Consider the following 23,198-nt stretch of genomic DNA (forward strand, 5'->3'; position numbering starts at 1 on the left):
TACACTAGAACTGGACTGAAACTGGTCTTATACCGTGATTAGGGCTGAACGATTATGGAAAATAATCTAATTGCGATTTTTTGCCCCAATATTGCGATTGCGATGCGATATGCGATTATTTTTTAAGGTCTTTGTCTTCTGTATTATTAAACAAAGACAAGCAATACATCATATAGTATGGCCAATACTATATTACATTAATTTTAAACTGTTCTTTCCTGGAAGACAGACCTCTGTTATGATGACATGAGGTGATGCATGAATTGATGACTGACATTTTTATTTAACTTCTTCAATCACAACAGTATATTTGAACATACACAATAGTTTATTTTTAGCTTACAAACATCTGAGCATAAAGTGCTGACAAGGAACCCTGGTGTAAACATTAAAATGAAAGTCAGTACAATGTGCAGATTGCAGAAATATACATAAAAAAAATCAGTGGCTTTACCACACTCAGTTTTTCGACATCTGTGAACTACTAGACAGTCATTCAATTAAAAAATAATATTAAATAAATAAAACTAATAAATAAAAAATACACACATCTTACTGATCTCTGCAGTCAGTAACATTACACATAAAGTGCAAACATAATAGCAATTGTATAAACACACACACAAACACGCCTTTAAAGTTTAAAGGCGTGAAATTGGACGGTCTAGCCTTCTGAATCAGAAGGCTAGTTCTGATTAGCGTCACCGCTGTCTCGGTGGAGTTTAATAAACTCGGCCGTCTGCTTCTTGCTATCTAAAATATAACCAGACACTGGTGTAAATTCTCGACTGTCTCATACTTCTGTTTAATAAGTTTTCTGTTTGACGTTTAGTCAGCTGTGTGAAAAACAAGGAGGAACCCACCCGGGGGATTAATAAAGTTTTATTTTATCTAATCTAATAACTTTAATCTCAGCCAAACCGATTTACTCACGAACAAACAAAACACTGAAAAAAGCCCAACAATAACATTTTTAGGTTGTCTAAGTGACTTATATATTACGTTTAACCCGAGCAGCGAAACTCCGCGGTGATCTGAAAATGATGTGCCGGGAGTTGTGCCGTTCTCGGCCGCATCAGTAACCCTCGAGCTCCCGGCTAGCTGTCGAGCTGGTGGGTAGCAGACGCCTCTGAAAACGTCGAAGCACTTTTGCAAATATGGGATATCTTGATAAACCGAGCAGATATTTGATGTTTACACAACTACTTTCTCGCCTGAAAATATGTTAAAAGTTTATTTTGTGACCCTGAAAGATTAGTATGAGTAATTTTAAAACTTAGTAGCGGCCGCCATTGCTGGAAACTGGAGTTTGGCTGGGCCGCGCTATGAATTCTGGGATATGGTAGTAATTTGGACAGCCTTCGGCACGTCGCTGTGACGTAATCGGTCTACAAATGTGGCCTCAGGAGGATGCAGCCCATGAATTTGGACATGTCCAGAGTATAATCGCAGCCTTTGCGGTTAGAAAATTGCACTTGATCATGTCGCGATATTATCGCAAATGCGATATATCGTTCAGCCCTAACCGTGATTAAGCCAAATTTAGTCCTAACCCCACCATCATTAGAGCAGCGTGGAATCATCATGACAGAGAACAAGCTGCAAAGAAGCGCTTTGAATGTCCTTCAAGAAGCCTGGACAGCTATGCATGTCATCTGTACTGTATTTCCCACAAATGTTGGACTTCCCCTTTAACTCAAGTTGGCGGAAACTTAACTGATCTGCCGCTTCATGTGACGGTCAGATGGGAGTTCCTGGGCTGTTCGGCTCTTACCCAGCGGTTACTAGGTACAACAAAACACTCTCACTGTGCTCTGTTTGCTTCTCCTGGAAGTAATCGCTGGCTTGTCTGTGCTGTTTATGCATAAGGCCAGCTGACTCATGCGGTGTAAACGGTGAGGTCAGGGCAGTCTGCTGCTCATCTGCCTGTTTTCTACCCTGCAGTATAAAGCTCTGTTATGATAGCACAGCGGGCAGGCAGCTGCTCTGACTCAGCAAATAAAGTGCTTAACTCTCTCTGCGCCACTGATCTCGGAAAGAGGTGATGGTGACATGCCACACAGGATAATCTCGCTAATACTGGATTATTTATCACGTTAAAAAGTGAACCAGTCCATGTCTTCAGCTTCTGATAAAATAAAATAGAATTTATTAGGCGATAGTGCTGCTAAAGCTGAAATAAGATATGATCTTCTATAAATATGAAAAAATTCCTTTACGTTGTATTCACAGGCATCTGTATGCAGTGATTTTGTGAATCACTTCAGCCCCTCTCGCAGTCTGCAACATGAATTATTACATGCAAGAACGCAGCTTGATATTTTACACGCTGTTTTCCTCACACAATGTCCCAGTTGGTTATCACAATGTGCACTATTATATGTCCTTGTATTAATAGTCAGGCTGTGATGGTAAACAGCCAACAGGCCAGAAATCTTTTGCCGTGTGACCAGCAGCTTTTTACCAGTTCAGCAGCTGTTATCAAGTTTGTTTTTTTTGAAGCCACATTTAAAACACAGGCCATCAAGTTTAGCAGACGTTTGGCTTGTTTTCTGATGTTCCACACTGTTTTGCATATGTTACAGAAGCAGCATTAAGTGTCATTAATCCTGCAGAAGTTGATGACTGTTCACATATTCAATACCAGGGATTTTATTCTAAAGTAGACATTTACAGATTTTACTTTTCCTGATGATGTAATATTTTCTAAAAATCAACATAATGCAATGTTTTTGCATGACAGAGTCAAAGTGAGACTAATTTTAATTGCTTTGCAGGTAATTAACTGAATTCTGCCCTGTAGACTAATGAAATCTTTGACCTACTGGAGGGTACGTGACAGTAAAAGGCAGATATAACAAAATGCATTAGGCTCTATGTGCAACAAATATTTAATGAAAATCAATTAAATAGATGTTATTAAAAGCCAACATTAAATGGTGCTAGAATAAAAGCAGGGACATTATCATCAGTCCTTCAAACATGGCCTGCAGCTCTGAACTTTTCTCAACACCGCCCAACAGTGGTGACCATCACACGGTGTTTAACTCTCCAGTTCCCAAAATACGACAGATTATGAAACTGTGAGGACAGAGCAGTAAATATTTACAGCTAGTGAGAGGAGATGTGTGTTACGCCCCCTGTCGGTGCAGCTCCTTTGCCTTGAACCATGTGGAGTATCTCCAGAGGTGGAGACATGTTTGAAGCTAAATGTGAAACAGGATGATTGCGGAAAATATCGTGACCTTATTCTCCTCAAACTTCCTCAAGTGAAAGTGTGAAAATGACAGTCTATTAAATGTTTGGTCAGTTTTTAACCAAAGCAGAAAAATTTGTTTCTATTTTGGTTTCACAGTTAATTTTCAGAATTTTCTTGTTTCAGTTTAGTTTACAGCTTCTGTTTGTCAGGCGCACAACAGTTTCTATTCTCGAGAAACATTCGTATCAAAGCCTCTTCAGGTTAAGTTGTCTTGATAAATTATATCAATGGCTTTCACAAAGACGAGACATATTTTCTGTATCTATATATTTCCTGTATAAGTATAAGAAACATGGACCAAAGTTATGGACTTATGAACAAAGTCCCACGCTAATCCATAGAGCAATAAAGTAGATATGTGCTAATATATTAATTAGAATAATGTGCAGCAATTTTGGCAAAGAGTAAACCTAAAACATATTTATGTTCATTAATTGTTTGGTCGGATTCCAGAAATCTGAGGATAGGTCATCACCCACTGACAGCTGGTAACCGTGAATCTGATAAGTGGTTAGGAAAAAAGATGGATGGGTTTGAATGTTTTTCATGACAAGCTCAATGAAAAACCTTCATTGACTCCATGAGACGTCAGCTGAATTACGTCAGGTCTGACTTCTTCTTGGTCTGTCTGGAAAATATTTGTTCGTTTCGTAATATTTACAAAGGTTGAGTGAGTGGATTTCAAAATGTTCAAACATGGCCCAGAAGAGCAGACCATGTGATGATTTTATCCGAGTTACTAGTCAGCCAGTGGTTCCCTCTTCATGAAATCAACAGGTCACATAATTCTGCATGTCAGGAGGAAGCATTAGCCAGCACGCAGTATCATTTTATTACATCAGTCAACAAGGTGACAGCTGGATCCTCCTCATTGTGACAGAAAATATCCAATTTTTTCAAGAATTTGAATGTTGTATAAATGGCACACACACACACACACACACACACACACACACACACACACACACACACACACACACACACACACCTGATTCTGAATTTCATCACAGATGACAGAGTTAACAATTGAAATACACAACAGAGCGACTTAAAGTTTTCTGAGGTGACACAAATTAGAAACGCGGCGCATGATCGGCATAATGTGAACAATATTCTCATAAAATATCATTTTGACTGGCAGCTAAATTCAAGTTTTGCCCATGAAGTGGACTCGACTACAGAACAGCGCTGAACTAAAACGAATGTACTGAAACATTCGGCAGACAAGAAGCGAGACAGAAAGACAAAGAAAGAAAAAGGTGGAACATCACATGCTTTTGTTGAGTCCACTTCAGTGTGTTTGAGAAACAAGACAAACATTTCCTCCTGAAATCACTTCCGTAACCTCGTAAACATTGGCACTTTCTCTGTTGGCACTAACTGGAAGACAAACTTGTTTCTCTGAGGAACCAGAACAAAGTTGAGACCTGTTCCTGTCACTGGCTTTTCAGTAGCAAATACACAATGAAAGCACATGCATCAAAATGTCAAATGTAAACAAAATTAAAACAAAAAGTCTTGATCTTTCTTTAGTACTCATTATTATATCTGCTCTAGGCTTTTGAAAAAAATAACAATGCTCAACTTTGATCTTCTGTGTGATGACACGACTAGACAAAAGGTTTTTCTGTTACTTCTACTGAACGTGTGCATGAATCCAGGTGATGGTGACATCTGTAGAGGTGCTACAGACAGGAAAACTGAGGAGGAGTGAAGCTGTTACAAAGGGTCAGGCCACCACATTAATGGAGCTACAGAACAAAAACAAGCATCGTGTCATCGAGTCTTCTTCTCTAATTAAACCCAGAGATCTTTTCCGGGAGGAAGACTGGAACTTTATGCTACTTTCATAAAACGTGGCTGGAAATATAACTACAAATCTAGTTTTCTGGATAGTTCCCATTTACCTGACTTGGCACTCAATAATACAGACATGTATGCCTCCATCACAATCGCTTATTAGTCCAATTTGAAATAGCTGAAAAGTACAGATGCTTGGGTAATTTAAAATGTCATGTTGACACAGTTTGTCTTGTACCTGTTCTGCTCATTCAAAATTCACACTGGCCATTGATGCAGCCGCCCAGCTCATACTCCGTCTGAAAGCTGTATTAGAGCCTCTCCTGATTGGTTTGAACACAGGTAGGCGGGGCTTTAGTGCTCACAGCCACACCTGTGTGACTGAAATGATATGTAGGAAAAAAGTAGAAAAAAAAGTGTGTTTGGAGTAGTCTGACGTCAGAGCTTTAGGCTCAATATTTGAACCCATGTTTAACACGAGCATCCATCAATGTAAGAGTATATACATGACAGGAAATAAGGAGAAGCCTTAAAGGCCCCTTGCATGAAGTAAAGCTGTGTCTTCATGAGTTATAAATGGCTTGAAACTTAACCAATAACCCCAGATGTTTTTCCCCTTTCAGCCTGACATATTCTATGAATATGCTTACAGTATACAGCATATAGTATATGAAGAATGCCATTTTTTCAGAACTGGGATTTTCCTACTTAATAAAAAAATCTATTTCAAATTTAAACTGTAGTGTAGTGCAATATTATTTTGTTTGACTGTTAGATCAGCAACACTGGAGGCAATAACTTTTTGCCCCAATTACACTCTTCCATATCTGCACGACAAAAAACGAGAGACTGCAAATGAAAGCTAAACAACCGGCATGTCAGAGTTCCAAAATCATGAATAACAGGGCCGCCAATGTGTGTAAAACGTTGTCTTATATACCCCAAAAGGTTGATTCTGTTCATCTGGACGTAGCGATTTCAGTGGGAGAAACGTTTCGTCACTCATCAAAGTGACTTCTTCTGCCTTAAATATTTATTTTTATTATTTAAGTTCACCCCATGTGAGTTTTATCTCCTTTATATTTATTCTACCCTTGAGACAAAAAGCAGTGGTACTTCAGATCTATTTCTGTTTATGGAGGAAAAAATTAGAGTGCCTTTAAGGTGGCGGCGTGTACCTTGTAACGGGTCACAATGCTCCAAAGAATCTCAGTAGATAAGGTGGAGACTTAATGGGTGGTAGTGGTGATAGTGAACAAGGTGATGAACACGTGATATAAAAAAAACCACTCCCCCAGTATACATCAGCAGGTGGTGGAGGAGACACCAGCTCTCCTCACTGTCTCAGGCTTAAATAACCAGGAAGTGTGCAAAGAGTCAGCAGGTCGATGAGTGCTTGACTTGCAGTTTAACATGCTGTGAATCCGGAGCCTCGGGAAACATGTTAAAGCCTGGAGTCCTTCATTGTGAATGCTGACAGCCAAACCAGAGCTGAGGTCCACAGAGTTACTCCATGATGTTCCTGTTGTAGTCATAGGACAGCCGTCGCTTAGCAGCGGCATGTTGAGCATGCTGATTGGCTGAGGGGAGGCCAGGGGAGAGGCGGCAGTTTGCTGTCGAGGAAGCAGGTCTGCTTTCCTGCAAAGATGAAAACTAAAATCAGCAACACAGCTGACTACAGCGTAGTTTATCAACTAGCCAGAGAGAAGGTTACAACAAATATGAACAAATGATAAAATCAAATCCATAATTATAGAATTATTGACTTGTCGTAGGCTCAAAGCCCACAGTGCCATTAGCTCTGATTAGGATGACACAGCAGATGTGAGCGTGGTTTCCCTGCAGATCTTACAATGAAGACCAATTATCAGAACTGTGAGGTGTGAGCCCAGACGAGGAGGGGGAGCACTGACAACCTTGTAGAAAAAACACCTCACACTCCCCTCTCTCTTTCAGGACGCCTGATCTGTAAATAAACTGAGATTTCTAATGTGAGAGTTGAACTGGACTCTGCCTCCTTATAACAAAACTTCCATTTGGATCTGCAAACGCACACATAAACACACAAATCTGGAAAACATCAACATCACCGGATCGTACCCAGAATTCTGCTGGTGCAAGTGTCCTCAGCTATGCTGCCACCTGCTACTTTTCCCTTTGTTATCTTGAATCTATTGTTTGAGTCTGTCCTTTTTCCTTGTCAGATTGTCCCTCATGGCCGTGCATCTCCTTGTTCTGTGTCTCCTTGAAGCTTGCTAGTATTTGAATTCTTTGCTCTTGCTTTAGATTTTGTATTAATATGAATATTCAGTTTTAAAACTGTTTTTTTTTAAGTTCATTCCTGTTTCCAGTTGTTCTGAGTTTGCGTCCACAACCTGCTTGTCACATAGCCATCATATAACACACGATATCTATGGCGGTGAGTTACAGTCAGTGATTACACTGCTATGTTGTCAGTTTAAAATGTAGTAATACCTATAATGAGCATGAACCATTAGCAGTAGTTCAGGCAGACCGTAAAGTCGAGCTCTGTCACAAGATCAGCTGATATTGATAAAAGCTCCAATCAGCTGATGGTTCAGCTGATCCTCTTACGGGCAAGAAATACATGCTGTGGATCTGCAGCCTGATTTGCAACCCAACCACAGCTTTTTTCAGAGCCATACCACCAAATATAGATTACTCCAGATAAAAACCCATTATTTGACTCTAGCTGTCCTGGCTCCACATCAATCATCCAGTTCTAATAAGTCTGTAGAGATTATATAAAGCATTTCGACACAGTTCCTCTAAAGCAAGCTACAAATGTTACTTTAAAAGGCATCAGATCTTTTTGGATCAAACAAAACACAGCTGTTACAGAAAGAGGCCACCTACCAAACCCCTTTCCTGAGTAAAGCACTGTCAGCTATATTTACTGCAATATACAACTTACAAAAAGCAATGAATCAAATTGAAATTGAACATATTTGTTCACATTGGCAGCTTTGATTGGTAGTGAGGAGGATTACAAAATTTGTGAGCAAGGGAAGTTATCTGAAAAATATGGAAAAAGACATTCCTGTGCCAAACAGAGCCATCTATCAGGAAAATCTAGGTAACGCTAACAAGGGAGCCGAAGAGACAGCAAACATCCCCTCTGACAGAAACGTGGCCTACTTCAAAAGAGCACTCGATCTGAACCAGAGGCAGCGAGACTGCTGAAGGTACTGCGTTAGGTCCAGATGCTGCAAAAGTGCCTGCAATCAAAAGACATACTGACAACATTTCAGACTATTTTCTGCAGAACAAAAATAAAATAAAAGTTCACCTTCAAATTTTGGCTTGCACTAAACACCCAACAGCTGAAACACCACCCTACTTCATCCTGTCCTCCACTGTTGTCGCCTGCGTAAACAATATCACTTTGACCTTCAGTGAACATTTGATTTGTGCATGCTTTATCATTGCTGCACAGCCAGTACGACACATGTAAACATCTATTGTCTGATAAACTGTAGGCCCCCATGTCAGCGCTGCACGTTTGCACATCTGGATATAACCCAGATTTCAAATATACTACCTCAAGTCCCGTCTCTTTTCAGCCGAGGGCATCTTTAACCTTAAACAGCAACACTTTGCTTCTCCTTTTTTGGTCATTCCTTCCAATTACCTTAAATCTCCACACCTCTTTTGTTTGTTTTCTCAATGTGTCTAACAATATTCCTCTATTATAGCCCATCCCGGTGGTAATTTCTTGTAGCTTGTATCAATAACCTTGGCTATTTTGTTAATCTGCAGAGGTTTTAGCTTTTGTAGTTCCTAGCTTAGCATAATTTTATCGTACCAGTCTCAATTTGATTTTTTTTTAAATCAGTTACCTTTCTTTAAAAATTCAAAACATCATAAACGTTATCACATAGAACTATTCTCAGTCTTCTATCTTTATGTCTGAATTGTTAATTAGAAAGGTTACTGAAGACTTTATAATTTAATAATTGCTCGATTAGAAAATAACACCCCAGTCAAATGATAATGAAAACCAAAAAGTGGTATTTTCACACCACATTCAGTAGCAAAGTAACTAAACAGCAATAACTTATATTTGAATTTATGTAGAGTGAAAGATGCAGCATTGTGGAAAAATTAACGACGAAAACTATAATTGAGTAAAATAAGACCTTTGTGATGAGATGATTTATCTGCTGCTGCAAATTGGCCCTCTGCTGTAACCCAGTTTAAAATATAACGAAGCAGGGACAAGTGAAAAAAGAAGCATAGATAAAATGATCATTAAATTCACATTTCATGCACTGTGATAATGTTGATTGCTGCTTCTGGCCTGTAGCAAGCAGTCACACAGTGGACGGGTAAACCCCACACTTGCATATTTTGAAGGTGCCTTGTAGCTTTCTGATGTGACTCGGTTCAGCAGCGCGCCCGGGGCTGTTCGTGTACTGAGCGTTCTGCATAAAACAGCAGTCGCATCATTTGAATGAGGCTGCAGGTTTCAAGGCTATCGGTCAAACAGCACTATCAGTTCGTGTTACATGTTAAGGCTGTGTTGACGAATTCAATTTAACAACCGCGAAGCTTCACAAATTGAAAGTGAACACTAAGTGCTCTGTGCTAATTCCCCTGCAGCAAATTATGAGTAAAGAGACGGAACATTTGCTGTAAAATTTGATTTCTTAAGTGTTTTCTATCAGATTGTGAACACTGAAACATGTCCGCAGCGAGCGATTAAGACGCACTCGTCTCCAAAGCTGCTGGGCTCGCATTTCCATGTGCATGGTGTCGGTCTTTACTCACAGTGTGCGGCTGCTCCAGGTGTAAAGTCTTCAGCAGCAGGTTACGAGACACGCCGTTGGCTCTCTTATATCTCTGGCCGATCATTTTGTTCAAGTCATGGAAACTGTCCAACAGCCTAAAGGTTCAAAGACACAGACACACGATTTCATGCACAAGAAGAACATTTGTTTTAAATGATTGCTTTTCAAAGATTCAAGATCAAGAGTCTGTATAGGAGTCAAAAGCTCAGGGGTCACAAGCCTGGATAAAGAGGAGGGTATGTGGTGTAAAACTTCTACACAATCCAATATGGATGCAATCTGCTGTGGCGAACCTTTGGGATAGAAGTACGTTTCTTTCTCTGTCCTATGTGACAGTGTGGTCAGCATGGTCATCTTTGTTTGTGACCACAGAAGGTGGTTTTACGACCACTAGAATAGTTCCCAGGTTTTTTCAAGGGTAGCTGCACAGGCAGAGAGCACCCTCACCAACCCAGTCATTTTGTTCTGTAAGCATATCTGAAATTCAAGGGTTGCTCCTATTAGGCTGTCCAGGGGTACAAATTCTAACAGTTCCTTGAAATGTAGTTGCACTTCACACAGTCACCACTAGGTGGCCACATTTTCTTTCAACTTGTCAACGTATAGTGTTTTATCTCGTAAAACCACCGACACCATAAAAGAACATCAAATTATGCATTTTGTATTCATTCCTGTTTGACTCGAGTAAAATGACACAAATGATTTAGAGAAATTCAGTGTTGGAGGGACAAGGAGGTAATTTTGTGAATAATTCCATTAAAAAAGGACTTGTATGTATAATGATATATTTTTTTAAATGAACCCCATACAGATTGTTTAAAATGAAAGTTTCCCTGAATGATAGTTTTTGGTAATTGTTACAAGTATTTTCTTTAAAAACAAGTATGAATATTTAAGAAAAAGAGTCAACATTATGTAAGGAAAACACAGTATTTCTGTTAAAATGGTGAATTTATGGAATAGTTTTATGAAGAAGAAAAAGTTCAATATTTATGAGAAAGATCTAAAAAGATCTTGTTGTTCTCTTTTATCAAATCAATTTGGAGTTTGGTGAAGGATGACAATCTGTCAAAATACAATCATAAAAATTTGCAGGAGTAAAACTGAGTCTGATGATTTTGGGGGTCTGATCCATTCAGTACAGAGTACTTATGCAACAATATAGAAATCAAAACAGAATTTATGACTGGTTTCATTAGCCCTGAATCACAGCCTACTTTATCATCCTTCTAGACACTAGTGGGAAACATCCCATCTAATCTCTTCTGCTTATCCTTGTGGGAAATGGTGGGAAACACACGTTACTAAATTAAACTTGTGCTGTCTTTGGTGAAAGCTGAAACTAATGATTGAAACCAGGAAAGTGTTTACTGATGGCATGGATAAAGAGAGCTGAAGAATGTACATTGAAGGTACTTGTGCACCGACTTCACTCAGGTTCTTAGGTTTATTCCCATCCATCTTTTATCTAGAGTCATCGATACACATGATGGCCTTCGTCAGCACGGTTCACCTACCCCTGGTCGTGGCTTGCTCCGCCTCTGAGGAGCTGGCTCAGTGTGGGAACAGTACTGAGGTCACAGGAGTCACTTGAGGATGAGCCAGTAAATGAGGGGAAGGCTTCAGCAAAGACAGCCGCCTGCAGTAAATACAGAGAGAGCTCATCAAATACAGCTTGAGAGCTCAGCACACCGCAAGAAAACAGTCAAAACACAAGCATCAAAAACACATTTGCAGCATTTAGGAAAAAAATATGCATTTATGGTTCATTACATGAAAAGTTAATACTTTATTTTCATAAAGGTCTCCTTGTGGCACCACAGGCACATGAACCAACTTATTTAAAAACAGCCAGTCTCCTCTCACTCTGCTTCACTGCAGTTTTGGGCAGGGCTCATTTTTCATCTGCATCTTTGCACTGTGCTTAATGTCCACTGGGAGACTCTCCCCGCAGTGCTGACTTCTTATTTTTAAATTTTATTTTTAAGGAGAAAAAAAAAAAGAAGCTGGGGTAATGTGAGTTATAACGCTGGAGAAAATACTGATTAATTTTTACTCATAAAACTTAGTCACTCCTCCTGCAGGGTTACATCAGGGTGAGCCGTGTTTCCATGGTAATGGCACAGCCAACTGAGAAAAAGGGGGAAATTTTAGGTACAGACATATACACTTTCAACTGGATAAAAATTAGTGACCCACACAGATAACACTAAAATCACCCCATCTCTCACCAAAAAACAAATCCTGCATGAACAGAGATTTGGACGTGAAACTAAACTCCTTCTCTAAGTTATAGCCAAGATACAATACACACACGAAGGTTTTTGTACATTTCACCCAGGGCCAGCTATATCTACCAGACACTAAGAATAGCAGATGGAGCAAATAATGCATAGATTTAAACTTGAATAATTCTTTTCTACTGCATGATCCACAGGGGACTGAGTAACTACACAAATAACTCCCTGAATCCACCGAGCATCCCTGATCGATGGTACAGGAAGTGCAAACAGAGGTTAGAGTCACAGAGACAAACCACGCAAGACAGAAATTCAATGCTGTGACACAAATGAACCAATCCTGAGGAGTTTGTGGACTCAGTGAAGTGGATGTAATGGCCACTTTAGCTCTTACTGAACAAACAGAACTGTTTTTATAGCAGTTACTGAAGGACAACTGTACCAGGTTCTGATTGGCTGAGAGTCTGTCTCTCCTCTCCTCCACAGCACTGGCTGGCCACCACTGCTCCACAACGTCTCCACCTTCATCTGATGAATCCTGAGGGAAGGCTGTCCAGGTGTCGCCTGACTGGTGGAACGAGCTGTCCGTCTTGCCTGGCGTCCAGAGGGTCGACTCACTGGTGATAACATGCTTCCCAAGTGCTGTTATCAAACACACACACAGGCACATGCACATTAAGTCTTAGTACATACAGGGAGTGCAGAATTATTAGGCAAATGAGTATTTTGTCCACATCATCCTCTTCGTGCATGTTGTCTTACTCCAAGCTGTATAGGCTCGAAAGCCTACTACCAATTAAGCATATTAGGTGATGCGCATCTCTGTAATGAGAAGGGGTGTGGTCTAATGACATCAACACCCTATATCAGGTGAGCATAATTATTAGGCAACGTCCTTTCCTTTGGCAAAATGGGTCAAAAGAAGGACTTGACAGGCTCAGAAAAGTCAAAAATAGTGAGATATCTTGCAGAGGGATGCAGCAGTCTCAAAATTGCAAAGCTTCTGAAGCGTGATCATCGAACAATCAAGCGTTTCATTCAAAATAGTCAACAGGGTCGCAAGAAGCGTGTGGAAAAACCAAGGCACAAAATAACTGCCCATGAACTGAGAAAAGTCAAGTGTGCAGCTGCCAAGATGCCACTTGCCACCAGTTTGGCCATATTTCAGAGCTGCAACATCACTGGAGTGCCCAAAAGCACAAGGTGTGCAATACTCAGAGACATGGCCAAGGTAAGAAAGGCTGAAAGACGACCACCACTGAACAAGACACACAAGCTGAAACGTCAAGACTGGGCCAAGAAATATCTCACGACTGATTTTTCTAAGGTTTTATGGACTGATGAAATGAGAGTGAGTCTTGATGGGCCAGATGGATGGGCCCGTGGCTGGATTGGTAAAGGGCAGAGAGCTCCAGTCCGACTCAGACGCCAGCAAGGTGGAGGTGGAGTACTGGTTTGGGCTGGTATCATCAAAGATGAGCTTGTGGGGCCTTTTCGGGTTGAGGATGGAGTCAAGCTCAACTCCCAGTCCTACTACCAGTTTCTGGAAGACACCTTCTTCAAGCAGTGGTACAGGAAGAAGTCTGCATCCTTCAAGAAAAACATGATTTTCATGCAGGACAATGCTCCATCACACGCGTCCAAGTACTCCACAGCGTGGCTGGCAAGAAAGGGTATAAAAGAAGAAAAACTAATGACATGGCCTCCTTGTTCACCTGATCTGAACCCCATTGAGAACCTGTGGTCCATCATCAAATGTGAGATTTACAAGGAGGGAAAACAGTACACCTCTCTGAACAGTGTCTGGGAGGCTGTGGTTGCTGCTGCACGCAATGTTGATGGTGAACAGATCAAAACACTGACAGAATCCATGGATGGCAGGCTTTTGAGTGTCCTTGCAAAGAAAGGTGGCTATATTGGTCGCTGATTTGTTTTTGTTTTGTTTTTGAATGTCAGAAATGTATATTTGTGAATGTGGAGATGTTATATTGGTGTCACTGGTAAAAATAAATAATTGAAATGGGTATATATTTGTTTTTTGTTAAGTTGCCTAATAATTATGCACAGTAATAGTCACCTGCACACACAGATATCCCCCTAAAATAGCTAAAACTAAAAACAAACTAAAAACTACTTCCAAAAACATTCAGCTTTGATATTAATGAGTTTTCTGGGTTCATTGAGAACATGGTTGTTGTTCAATAATAACATTATTCCTCAAAAATACAACTTGCCTAATAATTCTGCACTCCCTGTAGTATGTGCTTTCGATGCTCTTAAAGGACAATAATGGGCATTAACCCTGTATTATAATACAGCAACAGCAGCATTGGTGCTAAAGGTGACAATAATTACTAGGACGGCTTCCAAACGGGGCCAGTTTATCCAAATGAATGAAGAATCCCAATAACTGTTTTGTACAAATGTCCACAATCGTTTTTAAATGCTGGAAAATTAAATTAAATTCTACAGACCCTACAACACATCCAACTAATAATTTAAGAAATCTCTGTCTGATCTTTGCATATCTTCACTAACTGTTTATTCAGTCTACTTAAACCTTGACAAGTTTCTAAGATGCTTTAGATGGTTTCAATTCATGGAGTCTTACTGTTGCAGACTAAGCCGTTCCTGTCGTCCTCACGTGCTCTGTGCAGATGGATGCAGCTAACCTATAAAATAGACCTGATGCTTTTTAAAGGGAGGTACAGTATTTTTCATGCGACACCTGGAACAGACTTTAGTCTTCTGTGACCAAGAACTGGAAAAGCAGTTCAGAAGATGGATGGACAGACAATATGTGCATCCAAAATACTGTTGACCAGTCCTGTCCTGTCCAGTGCTGCCCCTCCCTTCCACTGGAGGGTTCTTCCTGTTAAAAGGGAGTTTTTCCTTCCCACTGTTTCCCAGTTCTTGTTAATAGGAGGTCGTCTGATTGATGGGGAGTTCCTTTTTCCACCGAATGTAACATCCAAAGCAAACTTTGTTTTTCTTGCATGTGATGCATTTAGGGGACACCTGTAAATCTTGGTTACGGAGGCACCATGCTAATATTTTAAATTATTATTAGATGTGCCAGAATTAAAACCCACAGTTTTAGTAGCTCTTCAGCTTTCTATTTGTCAGCAGCACAGCAAGACAACTTGCATTTATTATTCTGTTAATCACCTTGTCGTATCATTGTGTTGTCTATGGCTGTGACTGCTTCCTGCTGTTGCTTAAAAAGTTGCCTGCTGTACCAGACTCTGCGGGACTCTTTGAGTTTGTATGTTGGACTTTAATCTCACCGCGACATCTCACTGCGTGGAAACATTTCAGCGAATATTTGTATCTCTCTTCGATCCCTGCTGCTTTGACACATCTACACGTCACTCTCCATTGCTCGGTGTATTTATCCGACGATGTATCTATCAGACACTTGTCTGTGAGACTGTTTCCTTTTCACCCGTTGCCCAATAACCTGAGGCTAACAGGAGAGCTCACTGGCCTGTTTGCTTCCTCCCCCTCTCTTAGCTCGACTCTGAATGATTAATACCGTGTAGTGAGACGGGGAGATCAGTTAGGAATCCAGGTCAGGACAAACTACAGTCTTATTTCCACTGTGCTGGTAAGTGATGCCTACCAAGGCAAGAAAGAACTCTGCATATTTATCACAAGATTAAAAGTACTACTGGTCAACAACTTATTTACGTCATCTAAGTTACAGCATGTGTTTTAGCTGTATGATTATCAGGCTGCCTTACTTTAACTCTTTACCCCCATTTCAGGCCTGTTTACAGAACAAATTGACTAAGTTTGCATCACATGTTAGTGAGGGTGGTCGCTGCCTTTGCAGGTACCCTTCAAACAGCATCTTTATTGATATACACTGAGGGATCAAATGTATCATTATGGAGGAATGAGTTAAAACAATCTGTTCCGGAACACACTTCCAATCAAATGTTTTTCCATGTTTTTTCTGCCTCTCACTACTTTTATTTCAAGCTATTTTTTTCAACCTTGTTGTTATATTCAGTGTAGATTTATAATATGTATTTTCCCAGATTTCACACAGGCACAGCCAGACCTCTGTTTGCAAATGCTATGAAAGGTGTTTGTTACACTCATTCTTGTCTGTTGAAGTTTCTGTCTCCATCTTAGTACTGTAGCTATTTATTAAAAGACTTTTGGGTCATGGTGAACTACTTCACTTTATCCACTGTGTGAAACAAGTAGATTTATCTCCTCCTCCTTTTAAGCCAGCATTTTCCTGATTGGCTGGCCCTCATTGAGATGCTTAAACAGAATGTGGGTGGGGCTTCAGTGCCTGAGATTGCCTTATTAGGGATGCCCATCATAAGTGACATCATACAGAGCCACAGATAGAAAAAAATAACTTCAGCCATGTTTAATATGAACATTTGCTACTATAACTCACATGTTTATTGAAAGCCCATTTTAATTACTAATAATTAAAACCAAAATAAACTAAAAGGCCAGATAAGTGTGAAAATATGCATAAGTAATGTGGGTGAAGCAAGCCTTTAGGTTTTATAGCTGGTCCTTTAATTTTTGCCCTTTTACATACATCAGTCCCTCTGATGATAAATGTTAAGACTGATAAGCCATCAGCAACATGTTAAAATAAACTTTTCAGTAGAACAGACTGAGACATAATTATGCACCAACCTCAGCACAGCCTCATTTAGCCCCCCTGTGGAAACTGGGCTTAACATGATTTAGGTGATTAGCTAAACGGAGCAGAATGAGGGATCATTACGACTGATTGATTAACACCGGCTGTGAGAGAAAAACAACGAGGCGCAAGGAGTAAAAGATCTGACATACCTGCGCGTGTCTGCTTCAAGAGTGTAGCAGATAAGAGCCATCATACTGTCAGACTACTAATTAAATTCATTTATTTATGATTCAGGTACTAGCACTGCTTTATTTTGTTCATCATACAGTTCTTTAAAAAAATCCAATAAAAATATTTTCTTCTCAATTACCTTCTTGCACTGAATGATGGTGTCCAATATTTTTTAATTCCGCGTACCCAGGAAGCTTTGAGATGGGTTTGTTAGCAGGATTAGTCGAAAAGAATCAGGTAGATTTGTAGGAAAAGTTGTACCAAAGATAAGGAAGGGCCCAACTGCTTTTTGGAGTTGATCTCAGTCCAGTGTTTTTATTTTATTTTTTTGAATGGATCTTTTGAGGGTGACAATATTAAAAACCTGCAAAATATCTTGATGTTCTCTATAAAACACTAACTTAGATCCAGATAATTAGATCTCAATTCTTGAGGAGGGAGTTAACAAACAGTAAAAATTAAGTCTGCAGTATTTAAATAGTACATAGTAATGCAGTTTAAGTAAGGACTTCCAGCTGCTTTATCCCCGCAAACACATCTTCATAAAATAGAAACTATAACAGCAGCAGGATTTTGGAAAGATAAAAGTAAATACCCACTTGTGCATAACTACTTGTGCGCTTCTTGAAAACAGATTGTGTACACTTGCATTCCTCAAAGTGTACAAAAGGTTAAAAATGCACTAATTCTCTGAGGGAGTCGTTGCCATTCACTCTTTGTTTCCCCAACACAACACAAAGAGTGTTAAAGAGTCTAAATCTGCACATTTCTGACTTTTTTCTGAAAATCTCTGAAGCCTTTCTGTGTCAGCCTTGTTGTCCAGGACCAACAGATCCAAGCCTACAGCACACAGAAAGGCAAATTTACCAAAGATCCCAAAGGAGTGAAAGAGATACTAAAATGAGAGGAAAGCCTGGCTCGTAAACACAGAAAGGGACAGAGAATGAACAACCACGAGACTCACCAACACTCTCTCTGCTCCCACAAGGCACTGAGGCAGACATGGTGAACTCCTCGCTCCAGGCTGGCTCTCCCTCCGCCTGCATGAACACTCCAAACTCATCTTCCTCCTCCTCCTTCCTCCCTTCGTCAGTGGCCACGGTGGAGCCACTCTCCACCTCACCCTGCTCCTCCAGCTCTCTTCTCTTCCCTTCTTGGCCTCCTTCTCTGTCTCCTGCTGTTGCACTGACTGCCTCCGCCTCCTCCTCCCTCTCCTGACAGGGCAGGCCGGTTGCCATGGATCCCAGGGTGGGCAGGGAAGGGGCAGGATTAGCCTGGGAGAGCGCAGGGGAGGTGGGGAGATTGGTGCAGGCAGTGTTAGTGATGTTAGTCTCTCCACTTGGTTCAACAGGGGCATTGCTTGTTTGTGCACAGGTGTATCCATCCTCCTCCTCCCACTTCCTGTGTTCATCTTCAACCTCCTGTAACCTCCAGTCTTCCTCTGAAGCACGGTTTATCTCTGTCCCTTCATAACTATCTTTGAGTGTGACTTCTCCTTTACATTCATCCGACTTCCGAATTTCCCCAGCTCCGTCTCCATGTTCAGGATTGAGGCTCTCTTCTAAATTTCCTTCTTCTGACTCCAGCTCATCTTTCGTCCCACATTTGCTGCTCTTGTCTGCCACAATCCTCTCGCCTGACTCAGAGATGGAATGATCTCCATCTGTGAGGGGTGAAGGTAACACTTCCTCCTCATTTTTAAACACAGATTGAGGTTTATTATGCAATACCTCATTCACAGTGGTTTTCTCATTGGCCTGTTCTTCTACCTCAGAGTTTTCTTCCTCTTGCTGATACCCCTCAACGTGATTCTCCTGCTCAGCCTGAACCCAACAAGTTTCACGGTCAGCACTGCAGACACTGCCCTCTATGGGTGCGGCTGACTTGTTAAAAGTGAGGGAGACTGCAGTGCTGCTGGAGGCAGGCGTAAAGACTGCACACCAGCTGGAGAATTCATCAAGAGCCTCGCTGATGTTCTCCTTTTCATCTTTAACATCTGCACACTCAGCCCTTTTCTCTGATTCTTCACCTGCTTCATCGAGATCAGAAAATCCGTTTACATTAGCCCCTTCTTCTTCTTCACGGGGACATTCACTTGGTTTTCTCTCAGTAACACTGTTCTTATGTCTTAAATTATCAGTCAACCCAGAATGTCCATGGGTGACGATATTTCCTTCAGTGTATCTGTCCCCTTGTTCCTCTGAATAGCCATCCTTGCTCTGAGAAGCTTGTGTCTTCTGCCCCTCGCTGCTCTCAGTTTCTCTTGTTTCTCCCACATCGCAGCTGTCGTGGGAGTCACTGTAAGAACGGGTAGATTCTAGGTCAGGGTTTAGTTCAGTCAAAACAGAGCTGGAAGACTCTAACTTGCCGAGGCCTCCCTTATCCTCCTCTTCATTCTTTTGCCTTTCCTTCCTCATTCCCGTCACCTCACTGTTCAGCCTGTTTGGGATGCCTCCCTCGTGTCCATCCTGGCTTTTCCTCCTCTGTGCTCTCCTTCCACACTGGACGCAGGATTTAGGAGAAACGCTGTGGCTGCATCTGGCTCGCCGGCTGTCCTGCTGTGGGGTGGGAAACTGTTTACAGTCCAGGCCTCCTTTGTCTTGCTCTTCCTGCCTTTCTTCCACAGCGATTTCACCAGCAGGAACTTCCCTGCTCCTCTGCTGCCTCTCTCTGCTCACGCCTGTTTTCTCCCGGCACGCTGCATTGCCAGACTTCCTCCATCTCCGCCCCGATCGCACCCTAACCCGGTTTGCTCCAGTCTGTGCCGGTGGAGTTGGCCCAGCTGGAGTGTCTCTGCGTCCTCCTCCTACTCCAGTCTTTCCTCTCAGCCATCCTCCGACCACACTGGATGCTGCACTGGTTGTCACTCCAGAGTTGGGCTTAGCTGCTGAATACAAACAGCTTCCTTTCTCAGTCCGGAGGAACAAACACTGAGTCTGAGTCTTCCCGCTGCCCTCTGAGGTCTTCAGAGTGGCAACTGTTACCAAAGCTCCGATTCCAGCCTGCCTACTGTCCACCCCGAGCGGAAGCCCATATCCCATGCGACTCCACTCGCCACTCAGGCAAACATCTGCAGGCCTGGGGCAGGACGCTGAACTTCCTCGACCTGCAGGAGGAGCTGTGGGTGCTTGTCCTCCCAGCAGATTAGCAGTCTTGTGGCGATTCCTGGAACACAGGGCCCAGGCTCGGAGACCCCGAATGAGCGGCAGATCGGCCAGTCCCAGCTCCAGTCGGCTGGGGAAGGGCAGAGAGGCTCTGGAGCATTTCTGGAGCATCTCCCGGCTAGAGCCTGACATGCTCAGGCACGGGTAGTTGTTGTTGTTATTCTGCTGGAGCATAGTGCTTGTTGTGGGCCTCATCTAGGTTTTATTGGTTGGTTTTTGCTTATCCTTTATTAAAATGCAGCCTGTCGGCTCAAGTTCAATTCTCATTTGTGAGAGGGAGCGCTGCCACAATCAAGAATCTATTCTTGATTCACAGCCTGACAGCTCAAAGGTAAAAAGATCATCATTTAGAAAAACATCACTGGGCACTATGAAACAGCTAAAACAAATTTCTCACTGATTAATTCTGACAGTGGTACCGAAGACGATGTTTCCTAACATGGCCGGAGGGAGATGAATCTCCTTGTAATCTCATATTTTAGCAGATTATTCTGACTGCATCTGAAGACAGAATCAGTTGTTTTTCTGACGGGCGACCTGCCACTGTTTGCATCTATAACTCCTCAACTTAGAAAGTCTCCTGATGAAGAAGAGAAACATGCAGGTGTGATGTCCAGCTGTCAGTGCTGATGAGAGCAAGGGAAATGAGAAGTTTGTTTTCTTCCAGGCTGACGCTCAGTGACGCTGTCTCCAGAGCTTCGCCGCCCTCCCCGTTCACTGTCCTCTCCTCACTGAGGACTGACTCAGCTGTCACAGAGCACCCTGCAGGGGAATGGGTAAAATAAATAAAACAAACATGGAAATTAAAGACTCATAGTGCAGACTTATTATAAGGTAGTGTGATATGATTAAAGAGCAAGGATCCCGCCAAGAGGAGGCCCAATCCAGCAAATAAATAAAAAGCTTAAATATTAAAATTATTTAATGCTGACTTCACTTTGGTTTGGCTCAATGGGTTGCAGCTGTAAGTCAGTGTGGGAGGTGTGAGTCTGTCAGAGGTCATGCATTTGAATCCAAAGTGACTTCTTTTCCCACTACTCCGACCCAAACAGGCTCTTTTATATATATGAAAATGGGAACTGACACCATTTGCATTGTGGTGAGAATTAGATTAGTTGTTGCATCAGCCACACACAATCATCCAGTAGACTAAAAACGAAACACAGGTGGCCATAAACCCATAAATCCACTTCTCCTGCCCACACAGCTTAAAGGATTTACCCGAAGAGCATCAATAACCCGCCACATAAGCGACGAAAATAGGTTTGAGCCACGTATGTCATACTTAGCCTACTCCTATCAGCACCACTGTGATGAAGATGAGCCACGTCAAACCACACAGTGTACCAGCACTACCTGTGTTCCCAGCCAGCATGTCCTGAGAGGGATGCCCACAGCCGAGTGCTCATTGTTTCTTACCTTTTTCGAAGCCCCGGGGTCTCAGGTCCAGGCTCTGGATTAAGTGTCCTTTACTTAATGCCCCTCTGCTTCCTTATTGTTTACAGACGAAGCCTATTCCCCCTCCTCTCGGGCTCTGGAGCATCCTAAAGTGGAATCAGCGCCGCCTCATCTTTCTACTCGGCCTGCACCACAAACGTTACAAATCGCTCGAACATCCATTCAGTCCTGTCCCATCGTTTAAATCAGAGCACAGCCTCTTTTTTTTCGCTCTCTCCTCCCGACTCGTTCAGCCATTGCGCATCATCTCATCCGCCGCGGCTCGGCATCGTGCGCCGCCGCATCTTACCGCAGTAGCCTCCGGTGTGCACAGCGAGCAGGATGACGAAGAGCTAATTTGACTTACAGCCCACTCACTGATAGGAGGCGTGATTCGTGCCACACAGAGCAGGGAGAGGTGAGGCGAGCGGAAGTGTATGGAGGGTTCGTGATGCCACACTTAGGGAGAAAGAACACACTGGTCTAAAATAGAACAAACAGAATCTATTTGTTTGCTACTGGGAGCTTCAGACCTAGATCTAGAATTTAACACAATATTTATCATATGTACGTTGATTTCTGACATTTTCAGAGGTGAATATAACATGTAATAAAAACACAGTGTCTGGAATTTTAACCATTCCCCATTAAAATAGTTTAAATGTGTTTATTCTGAAAAAACAACCAAACAAAATGGGACATTTTAGACGAAATGTGTTTTTTAAGTACAAGTGAAAGAATCCCAGTAGCAAAATTATTATTGACTGGTGAGTTAATTAATATAACTATTAGAAAAAGTAACAAATCACAGAAAAATATGGCTACTTTTGCTTTTTCTGGGCACACTCCCGGTTTCTCTGATGTATTCCTGAGATATGACAAGCAGCTTTCTCTGAAAATACTTAACAATAAAATTAGTTGATTTTTTTTCAGTGTGCAGCAGAAAAATATACACAAGAGAAACAGTTACGGAAAGTGAAAATGTCACCCACAGGTCACCTATGAAAGTATTTGTGTTCTCTCCATATTTCTATAAGCTTTTGAAATAAAGGAGTAAATATTCTGAAATTTTAGAGGTCATTTTTTATATTACTTGTTAGCTTAATTTGCCAAAATTACCAGTAGACTAGCCACAAGTGTCTGTGTTTACATAAGTCACTTGGTCTACAGTGCTACTGTTTATGTAATGGTTGAGTTTCATTGCATTAATAACTGTTTATTTTTCTACTCACTGTATTATCTACATTATCTATATTAGGACAGTGAGTTAGTCACCTATCAGGGAGCCAGTACCTGTGCTTGTTGTAGTAAAAGTGCAGACTAGATGCTACTTTCACCCATTGTTTATGATTTTACCATTTTTTTGTGTGTGACAGCATATTGGATATTAAGGTACAGTGTGGAGTATGTTTAAATTGTTATGACACCATCTAAGAGGCGCTGATTTTAGTTTCAGTGATTAAAATTCTAGTAATTTATGTTTCCATTGCTTAGCATTAGCATTTACCTTGCTAACCTCTTGCTAACGGAACTTGCAAGGATTCATCCAAATATGGTTAATTCCGGCTCCAAACAAATACAACAACAACAAAAACACCCTGGTATTAGCCAAAAGAAACTTTATTTTAAAAGGGATGA

At 41.5% G+C, this 23,198-nt stretch overlaps 1 protein-coding gene across 2 annotated transcripts; it reads right to left on the reverse strand.

The window, feature by feature from the left end:
- Window positions 1-3,985: 3,985 nt before the first annotated feature.
- Window positions 3,986-21,884, reverse strand: LOC308401353 (uncharacterized protein). 2 transcript variants are annotated; one of them, XM_080889522.1, is made up of 6 exons: window positions 21,543-21,884; window positions 17,924-20,885; window positions 12,553-12,752; window positions 11,388-11,509; window positions 9,851-9,965; window positions 3,986-6,697 (listed from the first exon to the last, which is right to left on the reverse strand). In XM_080889522.1, the coding sequence occupies exons 2-6, from the start codon at window positions 20,316-20,318 to the stop codon at window positions 6,566-6,568; spliced, it is 2,964 nt and encodes a 987-aa protein (XP_080745648.1). In that variant the 5' UTR covers window positions 20,319-20,885; window positions 21,543-21,884; the 3' UTR covers window positions 3,986-6,565. The 2 variants fall into 2 exon arrangements, with proteins under 2 accessions (XP_080745648.1, XP_080745649.1); XM_080889523.1 differs by lacking the exon at window positions 3,986-6,697 and adding an exon at window positions 8,383-8,446.
- Window positions 21,885-23,198: the final 1,314 nt, after the last annotated feature.

Source organism: Rhamphochromis sp. 'chilingali' (genome assembly GCF_963969265.1).
Source record: "Rhamphochromis sp. 'chilingali' genome assembly, chromosome: 8".
NCBI lineage: Eukaryota > Metazoa > Chordata > Actinopteri > Cichliformes > Cichlidae > Rhamphochromis > Rhamphochromis sp. 'chilingali'.

Excerpts from the sequence above, each read along its gene's own strand:
- LOC308401353 (XM_080889522.1), bottom strand. The coding sequence starts at position 20,318 with ATGAGGCCCACAACAAGCACTATGCTCCAGCAGAATAACAACAACAAC. Across the intron at positions 11,510-12,552 it reads TCTCAGCCAATCAGAACCTG|GCGGCTGTCTTTGCTGAAGC; the intron begins GTACAGTTGTCC and ends TATTTACTGCAG. Across the intron at positions 9,966-11,387 it reads GGAGCAAGCCACGACCAGGG|GCTGTTGGACAGTTTCCATG; the intron begins GTAGGTGAACCG and ends TTGAACCTTTAG.